Source organism: Peromyscus leucopus, chromosome 6 (genome assembly GCF_004664715.2).
Source record: "Peromyscus leucopus breed LL Stock chromosome 6, UCI_PerLeu_2.1, whole genome shotgun sequence".
Taxonomy (NCBI): domain Eukaryota; kingdom Metazoa; phylum Chordata; class Mammalia; order Rodentia; family Cricetidae; genus Peromyscus; species Peromyscus leucopus.
The window spans coordinates 69,886,826-69,900,918 of record NC_051068.1 but is presented as its reverse complement, the minus strand read 5'-3'; the positions used below and the strand labels follow the sequence as shown (position 1 = coordinate 69,900,918).

General features: G+C 45.0%; 2 protein-coding genes across 3 annotated transcripts in view; both read right to left on the bottom strand.

The window, feature by feature from the left end:
• Window positions 1-806: 806 nt before the first annotated feature.
• Window positions 807-11,502, bottom strand: Ctsk (cathepsin K). Its single transcript, XM_028856284.2, has 8 exons — window positions 9,780-11,502; window positions 8,152-8,272; window positions 7,589-7,711; window positions 7,356-7,511; window positions 5,906-6,124; window positions 2,945-3,110; window positions 2,659-2,764; window positions 807-1,402 (listed from the first exon to the last, which is right to left on the bottom strand). Exons 2-8 carry the CDS (start codon window positions 8,269-8,271, stop codon window positions 1,303-1,305), a joined length of 990 nt encoding a protein of 329 aa, XP_028712117.1. The 5' UTR covers window position 8,272; window positions 9,780-11,502; the 3' UTR covers window positions 807-1,302.
• Window positions 11,503-11,592: 90 nt separating this feature from the next.
• Window positions 11,593-14,093, bottom strand: part of Arnt (aryl hydrocarbon receptor nuclear translocator) — a 75,297-nt gene continuing 72,796 nt past the window's right edge. Inside the window, exon 22 of one of the 2 annotated variants that reach the window (XM_028856279.2) lies at window positions 11,593-13,505. In XM_028856279.2, the coding sequence (XP_028712112.1) occupies window positions 13,416-13,505 (90 nt within the window). In that variant the 3' untranslated portion in view covers window positions 11,593-13,415. The remainder of the gene's footprint in view (window positions 13,506-14,093) is intronic. The other variant, XM_028856281.2, reaches the window with a different exon arrangement.

The following is a 14,093-nucleotide window of genomic DNA, read 5'->3' as shown; positions in this document are numbered from 1 at the left end:
CATGGTATAATAGTACTTTGTGGAAAATGGAAACATGGGTTGTGCTAATTGATTCGTCTAGCACAGTGGTTCTCAACCTGTGGGTCGTAACCCCTTTGGAGGTTGAAAGACCCTTTCACAGGGGTCACCTAAGACCACTGGAAAACACAGATATTTGTTTCATAACAGCAGCAAAATTACAGTTATGTAGTAGCAACAAAGTAATGTTATGGTTGGGGGTCACCATAACATGGGGAACTGTATTAAAGGGTCACGGCACTAGGAAGGCTGAGAACCGCTGCTCTACGCAGCAATACAGCCTGAAGACTATTACTAAAGCGTCTTCAGCCTGGCACGGTGGTGCACAAGACTATCATCCCATCTCTGGGAGGGAGAGACACGATCTTGAGTTTGAGGCCAGCATATGCTACACATAAGACTGGTTTGTTTTTCTTAAAAAAAGAAAAAGAAAAAGAAAAAAAAAATCTTTGATCAGGAGTTCAGTTCATAGTCAATCTCAGGTTCACAGTGAGTTTAAGGATAGCCTTGTCTAGTTGAGACTCGGCCTCAAAAAGAAAACAAAATAACATCAGGAAACCTGATTTTTGACGGTTTAGGTATGCATGTCACTTATTGCTGTGATCCTCCTGCCTCTGCCTCTCAAGTGCTGGGACCATCGGCACAGACCACTGTGTCCGGCTTCACAGCAGTTTTAAATATTGAGAGATCTTCTTAGGTCCACTTAATCTCAGAAATTTACAGTTCTCTTGATCTAATTATCATGGATGCTGGCTAGCACCATACCCAACATGAGTGCGGATGCAATGTTGTTTGTGAAATCGTAAATGAGATTTTATTTAAAATGCAAAGAAGGAAAAGAACATGCATTTCTTGTAGAGTGTAAATTTGTCAAAGAGTTATGAATAGGTTGTGAATCTCGGAGGAAAACAGAAGAAATCTGCACTGGAGAATATGGAAGACAGGGACTTGGGAAGGTCACTCCAGCCTGCGGGAGACCTCCAGTGTTTATGTGCACAGTACCAGTCCCCTAACAGCAACATCAGGTGAGTCTGTGACCAGATATCTTAGCCTAAGAGTCTACAACTCTCAGAGAACTTCCTTTTGTGTCCACAAAGAAAAGGGCCTGGGGCGGAAAGAAGGAAAGTTAGAGGTGTCCCTGGGAGCAGCAACAAGGAGAAACTAAACAATCTTCGTGTCAACACGTCCACTTCAGGAGTGCTTTGGCAACTCCCTTCCAAAGCACACCGCCGTAGGGCACCATCGAAGAAGGCCTGAGAGAGCATAATGGGCGGCTGGCTGGCATCACATCTTGGGAAAGCTGGCCAGGCTGGTGACGCCACAGGCGTTGTTTTTATTCCGAGCCAAGAGAACATATCCTTTGTTTCCCCAGCTTTCTCCCCAGCTGCAGAACCAAGTGAGAAAAATGCTCAGCGTCATAATCTATACAGCCTTAAACACCTGCTGTACTGTCCTAGGCACTGATAATAATAATAATAATAATAATAATAAAAAGAGTAAGTTGGGCATGCTGCCCAGGTTAGTGTTAACTGTCAACTCAACAGAATCTAGAATCAGTCGGGAGATGGACCTCCGGAAGTATCCCGATTATGTTCATCGATGTGGGAGAACTATTCCCTGGACAGGTCCTGGTCTGTATAAGATGGAGAGATGGAGCCAAACACTAGCATGCGTCCACCATCCTCAGCTCTCTGTCCCCGACTGCGGCTTCAGGCCCTGCTGCTGAGACTCCCCTGCCCTGATGGACGGTGCCCTGGAACTGTGAAATACGCCTTTTCGTCCTTGGGTCACTTTGTCAGAATATTTTATCACAGCAACAGAAGAAGCTAAGACAGGTCTTAAAGATACTAGAGATTGCTGGGTGCGGTGGCAGAGGCAGGAGGACCTCTGTGAGTTTCCATCCAACAGGGCCTATGCAATAAGACCCTGTTTCCAGAAGAGGAGGAGAGGTGAAGAGGAAAACATGATGTACGAGAGGGTATTTGAGGCTGGACCTGAAGGATGAGTAGACTTTGCATCTGTGGGAATGGGAAGAAGTTGGAAGGGTATGAACTTGATGACAGATGGGGAAGCAAGATGTGTTATGACAATGTGGCTAAAAACCAGGGTATAAGACAAACTGAAGTGGGACACCGATCTGGAGAGGTGGGTTAAGATACGGTTGAGGGGCTGGAGAGATGGCTCAGAGGTTAAGAGCACTGACTGCTCTTCAAGTGGTCCTGAGTTCAATTCCCAGCAACCACATGGTGGTTCACAACCATCTGTAATGAGATCTGGCGCCCTCTTCTGGCCTGCAGTCATACATGCTGTATACATAATAAATAAATAAATCTTTAAAAAAAAAAAAAAAAAAGATAAGGTTGAAAAGTGCAGAGCTCAAGGCTAACCTGAGCTACAGGAGATCCCGTCTCAAGAAATCAAAACCAATCAACCAACCAGAGACATCAGGCTGAGCGCTCTCTACTGGAAATCTAAGGGCTTTCCCTGTGCAGGAGAGACCAGCATGGACTGTGTGACGCTCTTGTCCGTCCATCACGTTAGTTTTGTGATTCTGAGCCAGATAGAAAGACTGGGAAGCTGGAGGTGCGGCTTGTGATCACAAAGGGGATTAAATGGCAGACACAGCGCTCTGACTGTTACCTGTTTTTGATTATCCAATGCTTGCTTCCCTTCTGGACGCCATAGCCCACCACCAACACTGCGTGGTTCACATTATCACTGTTGCAATTCTCATCATAGTACACACCTACAAAACAAACTATGGATGAGGCTCTCTGCAACCTGAGGGGCCGGCCCTGTGTGGTCCCTGTCTCAGTCAGGGTTTACAGCTGAGGCACCCTGCGGTAACCGTGAAAACTGAGTACTCAAGCATCCCGGGGCCACGCCCACACCCTAGGAGAGGGGCTCTACAGGAAGAGGGTCTCACCTCTGCTGTAAAACTGGAAAGACGGCAAGCTGGCGTCGATGGACACAGAGATGGGGCCCACCCGAGCTACTGCTCTCTTCAGGGCCTTCTCGTCCCCCACAGGGATCTCTCTGTACCCTCTGCATTTAGCTGCCTTTGCTGTTGGGTTGTACATACAACTTTGATCCTGGGGGAAAAAGTGGAAGAGGAACAGAAAAAAGGTGTAGCAAGGAAAGAAAGGGAGAGGGTGACAGTTAGAAAACAAAAGAAGCAGGGAACGAAAAGCAACAAGAAGAAGGAAGCAAAGGGGAAGAGACTGTCTAAAAACAAAAATTGGGGAGGAAGGGGGGGGGGGAGGTCAAGTGTCTGCTTCTACGCTACAAAAAACTCAAAACAAGACATTTTCTTATCACTGAGCATTTCTCAGTTATCACACTTTTTTTTTTAGATTACATGTATCAGGCTGTTAACTACTGCACAGTATAAGCAATGACCTAAATTGACTTCTCACTCAGGGGAACAGAAGCATTCTTCCAATTGAAGACTGTACTAATGCAGGATATAGAAAGATTCTTCAAATAAGAGGTTTTTTTGTTTTTTTTTTTTCAATGCAAATTATCTTCTGCCTGTGTAGTTTACGTAAGCCTCAGGGAGCAGGACAGGACCCACTGCTCTGTGGGGAGTTTGCCAACACCAAGCCCAGCTCAAAAGAGGGCCTTGACCCTCTGTACACAACTCAGGGATGCTAGCATGAGATAAAGAGTTTTAGCTGGAGACAGAAGTAAGTACGTAACATGACATGAGAATAAATTAAAAACTAAGTAATTTGGCCTGTGAACTTCCAAGGGCAAGCATGCTTTGCCAGCCTCACCAATGATATAAGGTCTTGTTAAGGTGAGATGCTCTTTATGGCAACGTTTCTCCTACATACTAAAGCTTTAACACCCCCAGGTTGTATCTATGAGAACACATATCTTACACCAAAAGTCCTGCCAGCATTTGGAGGGCTAGTCTACGGTCACAGTGACTTGTTGCCTGAATTTCTCAAAACCTGTTTGCTCTCTGTCCTGTCATTCCAGTGTTCAATTTCTCAGGTCAGACACAGTCACATCGCGATCTCAGCATGTACAAGAGACAAATCCAGTAAGCCTGCCTGAGCAAAAAAAAAAAAAAAAAAGAAAAAAGAGAAGAAGGCAAGTGAAAATACCTCAAAAATGATGTGAATGACTAAGAATCAGGGTGCTGGACAAACTGACCACCACTCAGGACAGAGCGGATCGTGTGCAGGCATGGATACAATCTCAAAAAAAAAAAAAAAAAAAAAAAACAGAAAAAAAAAACTCAACAAATTGATTAATGTAGTGCTGGACAAATCACGCAAGCCAGGCTGGAAGGAGAGGACTCAGGTTTGGTTCCCAGCAGCCACGTGGTGGTTCACAGCATCTGTAACTCCAGAGGTTCCAGAGGATCCAATGTCCTTCTAACCTCAGGGCACCAGGCACACACATGATATATATACATGCAGGCAAAACACTCATACACATAAAATAAAAACTTGCATCTTCTAAAAAGATGCAAGTTGTCAACTGTTAAGTGACTTAATTATTAGTTTTTTAGTTTATACTGTTCTCAAATATATCCTTTAATTGGTGAGTGGGAAGTATGTTAAGTAATGTCAGTAAATTAACAGGCAACAGACTAGACTCTCTAGAGTGTCCCTTCTTCTTTACTATTTTATTTTGGTTTTTGGTGTTTTGTCCCATCCTCCTGATAGAGGAGCTCATGTAGCTCAGGCCAGCTACAGAGTCACCATGTAGGATGACCTAGAACTCCTCATCCTCCTGCCTCCGCCTCCCATGTGCTGAAATTACAGGCGTACCCACCAGGGAAATCTACTGGTGACGATGTGACTGAATCAGTGGGGTTTCTTACATACTGCAGGTGGGAGTATAATTTTTGGCAAACAGTTTGACATTATATAGTAAATTTCAAGACACAAGTGCCTTTAAACCCAGGTGATTCTGTTCCAAAGTAACATTCCATATTATAAAAGTCTCACATGAGCACATGGGAAACTCTTGCCAAATAAGCCTGACAATTAGAATTTGATCCCCAGGGCCCATGGTGGAAGGAGAGAGAGAATCCAGGAAGCTTTTCTGTGGCCTTCACATGCGTAAGATAGCACAGCCCATCTGCACATACGAACATGCACCGTGTACACAAATACACACAGTAATACATTTTAAAAAAATCTTAGTTTTGCTACAGATTGAAATATGAATTTGAGTATGTTGTGATATCTCTTTAAATATCAAGGATAAGCCAACCTTTTAAGAAAATACACTGAGAACACACCTTAGCAGATAGTTGCCAACATTTTGATCACACTGAAACTCGTGGTTCCTCTTTCAGAGGTCCATATCACAAAGAATACTATTGCCTATCAACTCCAACTACATTAAAAATTCCACGAGCTAGAGAGATGGCTCAAAGTTTTCCTACACTATGGAAAATTTGCCTTTCTATGGCAGTTCTATTAAGAAAGTAGGATAGCCATGTGTGGAACCCAGGCCTGTGATCTCAGCACTTGGAAGGTAGAGGCCAAAGGAGTTCAGGGTCATCCTCAGCTACATAGTAAGTTCAAGGCCAACATGGACTACATGAGATCTTGTCTCAACAAAAATGAGGGGGGGGGCTAGGATACCTAGTTGTGACTAGCTTGGGTTACACAGTAAGATATTGTCTCAAAATTTAAAAAAAAAAAAGGGAAAGGAAAGAAAGAGGGAGGGAGAGGAAGAAGGGAGGGAGGAAGAAAGAAAGGAAGGAAGGAGGGAGGGAGGGAGGGAAGGAAGGAAAGGGAGAGGAGGGGAGAGGGAGGAGAAAAGAAGAAGGAAAGAAAAGAAAGCAGGACAGAGTAACAGAAAACAAAGTGATGCTGAGGAGCCAGTACAGGGCTCCACACCGCGGTGGGCGCAGTCTCACCTGGCCCACATAGGGATAAGCATCCTCAGAGTCAATACCCCCATTCGTCTGCACATATCGGAAGGCAGTGGTCATATAGCCTCCTCCACAGCCGTAATTCTCAGACACACAATCCACCAGATTCTGAGGACTCAGAGTCAGGAGTTTGCCAGTCTTCTTCTTGAGCTGGCCCTCCAGGGCACCCGCAGAGCTAAAGGCCCAACAGGAACCACAATCACCCTGAGAGACACAGAAAATGGTCAGTCATCACGGTTCATGTGGGGGTGGGGCATCTCTCTACCAGCTTAAAAACATCCCATGCAGTTTATGAATTCAACACTACCTTTGTTGTGAGGCCTTGCTATCATTCCCATTGATAACAATCGCAATCACTGTTTCCTTTAACTGAAGTCAAGTACAGAACTTTATGGCTTTGGAGACAGTTCTCCTAAATTTGTTACTGAACTTCTCTGTGCCTGTTTCCTTACCTTTAAAAATGAGAATAAGTTGGGGTTGCTGGGACATACCTGTAAGTCCATCACTTGAGAGCCAGAGGCAGGAGGAACAGGAGTTCAAGGCCAGGCTCAGCCATATATTGAGTTGGAGGCCAGCCTGGGCAACATGAGAGCTTGTCTCATTTCAAAAGAACAGAAAAAGGATGCTGGGCGGTGGTGGCACACACTTTAATCCCAGCACTCAGGAGGCAGAGACAGGCGGATCTCTAAATTTAAGGCCAGCCTGGTCTACAAGAGCGAGATCCAGGACAGGCACCAAAACTACACAGAGAAACCCTGTCTCGAAAAACAAAACAAAACAAAAAACAAACAAACAAGAACAGGAAAGGGAGTGAGGGAGTGATACGATAGTTAATGGACTGACTCTCGTGAGCACTGGGAGCCTTCATTTACATGTAAACCGCAGAAGCTCCTTGTGCACAGTCATCTCTCAGAAACTGTCAGCTGTTGTTAACGTTTGCTCTCCTGGATTGTAGGTTTTCTTTTCCCAAGATTTACTATTTTTTAAGAATGAGTATTTCTTGAGGAAGCAGTCTTGAGTCTTTACCAGGTAGCTAGCTAGCGTTGGTATTGCTTGGTTCTAGGGGAGGGGTGGTATTTGTTGAATTAATGTTCATCAACTGTTCATCTTACTGACGACACAACCCTATGCTGTTAAGTTCCTAGAGAAACTGAGATTCTCCTGCAGAAAATAATCTAATATTGTAAAAACCTTTTGGGGGGAAAGATTCTCTGTCCTAGTAATTACAATTTCAGAATTTATTTTGCACAAATATTTCTACATGAGCACAAAAATGTATGCGTAAGGTGCTTGTGGTAACACTGTAAGTTTTTAAAAGTAGTAAAACCCTGAATGTACAAAATAAGTGAGGAGTTAAATAATAGGATATGCTATATTCCTGTAATATGAGATACACCACATTCAGGCCAGACTACCTACACACACAAGGAAGCACCTGATTTTTGACCGGAGTAACATATCCTTTTTTTCTATAGTCGATGGAGTCTGGGGCTCTGCCTTCCCACTCTGGGATGTAGAGAGTGTCATTACTGCGGGAGTGAGAGGGTGGTAACTTGAGTCCAGTCATCTTCTGAACCACTTCTTCACTGGTCTGAGACAAAAGAGGAGGCCAAGCATTAGCAGGGACCAGGATAGAGTGGGTGGACCTGGATCTGAGAGGCAACTCACCATGTCTCCCAAGTGATTCATGGCCAGTTCATATGTATGGACACCGAGAGAAGCCTCAAGATTATGGATGGAAATATGCTTCAAGTTTTTTTCCCAAATTAAACGCCGTGAGACTTCATCCACCTAAATAGAATAGTCAATAAATTCGTAGACTGTGCAGTTAGACAGGTAGGCTTTAGGAGAAAAGATGCACCGTAACCAGAAAAGCTTACAATCTAGCTGGAGAATCTTAAGAGTGCACACACAAAAACACACACGAAGGTCTAGAGAGAGCATAGAGCAACATTATGTGAGAAGTACCCCAGAAGAGTGTTCCCACATTCCCACTGCACAGCCACGACTGGGTCCTGGGCTCAGTGCTATTCCCGAGCCACCCTTCCAGCTAACGCATCTGTAAAGCAGACAGAGAGACTGAAGCATAAGACAAAAGCCAGCTGGAGAGTTAGGAGACAGCGTCTGCTTGCTCGGGGTAAAGCACTGTGTTTTGATGGAAGGGAATCTAGACGCTAAAGCAGAGGCCTCAGGTCCCAGCCCTCCTGTGTGTCCTTGCAGGTCCCCGGCACCTTGCTGTTATACTGCTTCCTGTGGGTCTTCTTCCATAGCTCCCACTGGGTATCCAGCATTTCCTCGGGGTAGAGAGCAAAGCTCAACACAGGTAGCAGCAGAAACTTGAACACCCACATCCTGTGAAGGGAATAATTAGGGGAGACTTCTACAGCAGGATGTTCATAGGCTAAGCCAGCCTGTGGATGTGGAAATGACGGCAGACACATTACCAGGAAGGTGACTTTTAACCTTTTAGGAGCTATAAAAATAAGTTCCTTCTACCAGAAAATTACACATAGATGCACTAATCCTAAGGGATCCATAAACCCAAAAGAACTACACACACACACACACACACACACACAACACACACACTTTTCTTGATTTTAGAGACATGGTCTTGCTTTGTAAGTCTTTAGTCTTGGCTAGCCTTGAGCTCACTATGTTGACCAGAATGGCTTTGAATTCAAAGATCTGTGCCCCTCCCACCCCCTTCCACCCCATGCTGGGATTAGAGGCATGAGCTACTATGCCCAGCCCAAGAATCCCTTCTTTTAAACTATGAGGCTGGCAAACTTGGCTGTACGTGGAAAGTGGACAAGGAATTGCAGGCGATTTTCATAAAGCAATAATGGGCAGAAGCTGGGGAGGGGGGGTTGCTGGAACATCTGATTTCAATTACTGCAACTCAAGGCTGTTCCACCAACATCACACACTGCAGACAGCCAGAGTGGGCAACTGGGAAAGGCTCGGCACCACTATCCCGTGTCCCCAGGAAGGGTGCACACCGAGCACAGTGGGAAGGTGGTTTGAGGTCTAGCGTTCTTCGTGGCACCCTTCCTTCTTTGCCTACACCCAGATCTTGCCAGCAGAGAACAGGACTAATCTGACAGTATTTATCCATGATGCATTCACGGTGTCTTCATTTGCCTTATCCATTTCTTCTTTCTCACCCTCTCCCCCTTTAGGCAGGAAACGGCTCTAATCCTAACCAGATGCCATGTTTATTTTTTTCTTCCCCAAACACTGACGTGGCTGTTTCCCAGGACAAAAGCGTCAGATGCACAAGAGGAAACTGCAGGACAGAAGGACACTATTCTGTACTGACCAAGCTTACAGTTCACAGCTTTGCAGGAATTTGCTCTGGTTTCATTCATTTCTTGCACTGGCTGAATCACAAATTCTTAAGTTTAAAAACCATTTCCTGTCTCCAGCACATCATATGACCTGTACAACACTGATGACACTTTTATGTACTTTTTGCAAAGCAACAAATATCCAGCAGGTATTTAATAACTGGAGTGCTGCAGGCTTGGAGGTGGCCGTTAACTAGTCCTCTTCCTCAGGAGTCAGTTAACCCTGTAGTTAAGCAGAATCCAGAAAGAATCCACTTCTGAAGCAGGCTCACAGAATCCTCCTTTGCTTTTACCAACAACCACATACTCATTCACATACACAATCATACACAGAATCTTTAAGATTTCCAGACAGACTTTATTTAGGCAGAAAATGAACTAAAGATTCTGTTTTTATTCAGGGAACTGGAGTTACTTAATCCCTAACTCACTATATCCTTTCTCTTCTTAAAATAAGGCAACTGGTAGGAATGAGATGCTAAAAGATCCACAAATTAAAAAAACGTTACCTGCTGTTGAGAATCTGATGTCTAGGCTCCTTTCAGACGGGAAGTGTAGTTACTGTGAGCAGAAGACTAAGGGTGCTAGATTTATTCCATCAGGATTGCGGAAGTCAACTCCAGCGGTGGCTGGAAAATTTGGATAAGGGAGGGAGGCGGGGATAGGATGAGAAGGGGGGTTAGGGAGGAAGGATGAACAACATTTACATCTGCACCACGTTCCCGAGAGCTGATAAGTGTTTAGTTTCATCTTGGGGGTAAAAAATAAGACAGCGCATTATTCAAATTGAGGCTTTGGTGAGGATATGAAAGGACAGAGCCCTAGCTGTCTCTACCCTTTCTCAAAATGTCTAATTGGAGAACTCCATCTTTTTTTATCCTTTCAGCCATGGCCCGCCCCTTTACCCGGAACCATGTTCAACTTTGTCAGATCCTCTTCTGAGATGACAGGGGGCACAGAGCGGTCTGTGGGTCTGTGTGCACATGGGGGGGGGGGGGAAACCAAAGGCTAGAAAAGAGTAATATATGGCATCTAGAGCTCCAATTTAAACATTTTAAAAGTTTTTGTGACTACTGGCTAGTGCTACTGCTTCTGGGCAGGGAACAGCTGTCCTAACCCATTATGGCTGTGCAGAAAGTCAGGGTGAAATGGTTTAAAAATGGCCAGAAAATTGAGGGTATGTGGTGGTGTAGGCACTCAGGAAGCTAAAGGAAAAATCACAGCTGGCTGTAGGCACACCTTTAGCCCTGGCACAGGGCAGCAGGGGCAGGTGTTCTCTGTGAGGTCTAGGCCAGACCAGTCTACAGAGTGAGTCTGAAGCCAGCCAGGGTTATACATTGATACGCTGTCTCTAGATAAATAAGAGTAGATTCACAAGTTCAAGCCTAGCCTACGTAATTTAGTGAGATCCTGTCTAAAACTAAAAAGTTAAAAAAAGAGGATTGAGAACATAACTCAGTGGTGGTGTACTTGCCTAATATTATGAAGCCTGAGGCTCAATGCCCAACATAGCATTAAGGAAAGAAAGCAAGCGACCCAATATAGCACCTAGTCACTGACAATGAATCAACATTAGTGGGCTGGAGGACACACGTGACCCCACTGCTAAACTCTCAGATGGTAGGATATGATGAGTAGTGCATCTCCATCATTGAAATCCCCAATGAGGTCCAGTCACAAGATCATCTCAAATGCTTCCCCAAAATCCATGCTTGTGGCAGATCACAAGATTCTAGCTCAGCCAACCACAACCCTAAACTCATTTTTTCCCCATAAACAGATGTGAGGAATGAAGGATCCCGGAATAGAAAGGATATTACCACAAATCTAGATTCAGTTTCTAGCTGTATTCCTCACACAGACCCCCAATTCTAGAGCCCAGGCTTGCCTTTGGATTTCAAGAGGTACCAATGAGTCATGCATGGAGAGGGAGCCCAGATCCACATTTGAACAGGTTAAAGTTCACAATCCCCGTATCTCCTTTTAATAGGGAAAATGTACTGGGGAAAGACATCCAGATGTCCCCTAGTGGCTTCAATATCCAGTTCTTCCCAGGCACTTGTAAGAGCTTAGACAACTCCCACCCCCAGAGTGTCTACTGTAGACTTTACTCACCATGTGTCAGGGTCAGGAGGGGAGGAGAGTGAGGAACAGGGTTCTGAGTGATCGGGGCCCATGACCTCTAATTCCCAAAACCAAGACTCAACTACGCTTTACCCTTGTGTGTTTGGAGCCCAACTATGGAGTCTTTGAGTTGCATGTCTGTTACTTATGGACTGGAATGGGATGAGGAAGCCGCAATCAAGATCACACAACACGATAAACTTTATAAAAGAAAAAATACTTTGTTTTAAAATCTTTGCTACATGTCATTATTTCTGCCACTGTAAGGCTTAGCACAGATGGCCAACAAGAAAACAACAATCAAAAATAAAACCCTGAAGGAAAAGCAGAACACACCCCTCAGAGTAGCTTCTCCCCCCCACCCCTTCTTCAAAAGCCCTGTAACAACTGTACATTATAGTTCCGATCACATTGAAAAACAAGTTGATTATTAAAAAACAAATATTTCATTGGAAACTCAACTTTTTGGTTCTGTACTTGTGATATAAATATATATGTATACTGTATGTGTGCACATAGAATAAAAAAATAGCCTCCTTTCCCCCTCTACTGCCTAGCACCAGCCTGGAGACAGACGGAGGGAAATTTAGTACGTAACATTCCCTCGGCCTCTCCATCTGGGCTCCTTATCCCCTATGAATACACTTAATAGATCTTTTCCATATTAGTATAATCTTTCACTCAGATATGGACAGGAGCCAGTTTAAAAAAAAAAAAAAAGACTGCTGATATATGAGACGCACCTGAGGACGGTAAAGGGTGAAAGCAGTAGCTTGTATCTGCATTTCTATGGCTGTGATTATCAAGTGACCCTGTGGGGATTTGAGTCCAGGACCCAACTAACATTTATGCTCCAAAGCAAAACCCAAATCCAAGTTCGGAGAGGGAGCCCAGAACGGCAGACTTCAGGAAGACCAAAGCGTCGTTTTGACAACGGGACGCAGGGGCCAGTGCAGATGGGCTTTCTATCTGGTTTACACCCTGTCAGTGAGGACTTTCACTCAGACAGCTAATCCAAGAAGTTGAGTTTCCACGCAGAAATAACCTCTCCAGAACACATGTGTGACTCTGACAGGAAATGCAGCATTATCCTATGGGCAAGTCTGGGGTTTCGGACAGTGTTTTATCTGGCCAGCCTATTTTGGTAGTATCTGCAGATCTTCCACGTAAGTTGAGAGCACCAAAGAGCAGGAGTAATCCAGCTTGATCACTGAATGTGTTTCCTAAGAGACCAACCCTGTCAACAGAAGAGTGTATGTTGGTCTATAGTTCCATTTTGGCCGGCATGGGTTTAAGTGCAGCAAAGACTTAATTTAAATACTCTTTGGCTGCAACACGAAATACAAAAATACCTGGAAAAATTGACTTCTTAGGACTCTTTGAAGAGCAAGGAGAAAGACAAGAAAATCTGGGACAAACTCTGCATATACTCCCTAATAGGGAGAAAGACAGAACAGAGACGCTCAAACACATGGACGGAGACACGGACACGGACACGGACACACACACACACACACACACACACACACACACACACCACACACACACACACACACTGATGCTCTTCCATGCTTCTTTCCAGGGGACTGCTCACTTCCTAAAGCTCTACATATAGCTATCATATTTCAGGATCCTCAGTTACGAGGACATTTCTCTTCTCTTCCACTCTATTCAGAATTTCTTCCCGAAGCCTGCCACAGTATCCAAGGCCATTAGTGGCTGCCAGGTGCTTCCACTCTGCCCCTTGACTCCAGCACAGATCATTTCTGTGCCACTTCTAGGAAGAAGACACAAGGACAGGACCGCTAACCTCACCTGTCCTCAGATTTTCAGAGGACCCTAAACGCCTGGAATTCATTTCATTTCTTCTTTCTATACATGTTACTTCAGAGTCAAGGGATGAAGGGGTACATATCGGGGTGAGGGAAGGGAAGGGAGAGGAACTTTTATTCTGTTTACAAAAGATTTGCTTTTAAAAACAAACAGCGATTTCCCCCACCCTTATCCTCACCCCAACAGTTCTATTCTGAAAAGGGGGGAAACATAGTCAGGTCAGGAAACTCTTCATTGTTGTAGCTGTTGCTCTGCTCGCCCAGCATGGACAGCATCTCCTGAGGAGAGACAACGGTTAGCTCCGGGTCACACCCTCCCTTCCTGTCCCCGCTCTCACAGCCTCTGCCTGGTCTCCTCCCGTCCTCCTCCTAGAGCTCCTCTGCTTCCTTGTTTGTGTCCGGAGAGTCTCAGTATTCTGTGCACTGGTGTTTGCCTGCATGTGTGTCTGTGTGAGGGTGTTTGCCTGCATGTGTGTCGGTGTGAGGGTGTTTGCCTGCATGTGTGTCTGTGTGAGGGTGTTTGCCTGCATGTGTGTCAGTGTGAGGGTGTTTGCCTGAATGTGTGTCTGTGTGAGGGTGTTTGCCTGCATGTGTGTCTGTGTGAGGGTGTTTGCCTGCATGTGTGTCTGTGTGAGGGTGTTTGCCTGCATGTGTGTTGGTGTGAGGGTGTTTGCCTGTATGTGTGTCTGTGTGAGGGTGTTGGAACTCCTGGGGCTGGAGTTACAGACGGGGGTGAGCTGCTATGTGGGTGCTGGGTCCTCTGGAAAAATCAGCCAGTACTCTCAACACCTGAACCATCTCTCCAGCCCCTCTTGATATTTTCAAAGGAAGGAAATACGCATGCCAACATTTCACCTAACCCCTACA

Bases quoted from the DNA above. Each gene is read 5' to 3' on its own strand.
- Ctsk (XM_028856284.2), bottom strand. From the start codon at position 8,271: ATGTGGGTGTTCAAGTTTCTGCTGCTACCTGTGTTGAGCTTTGCTCTC. The intron at 7,712-8,151 runs GTGCCGGGGACC...TATTCTATTTAG, and splicing joins GGAAGCAGTATAACAGCAAG to GTGGATGAAGTCTCACGGCG. The intron at 2,765-2,944 runs GTGAGACCCTCT...TTTGTTTTGTAG, and splicing joins TTTCCAGTTTTACAGCAGAG to GTGTGTACTATGATGAGAAT.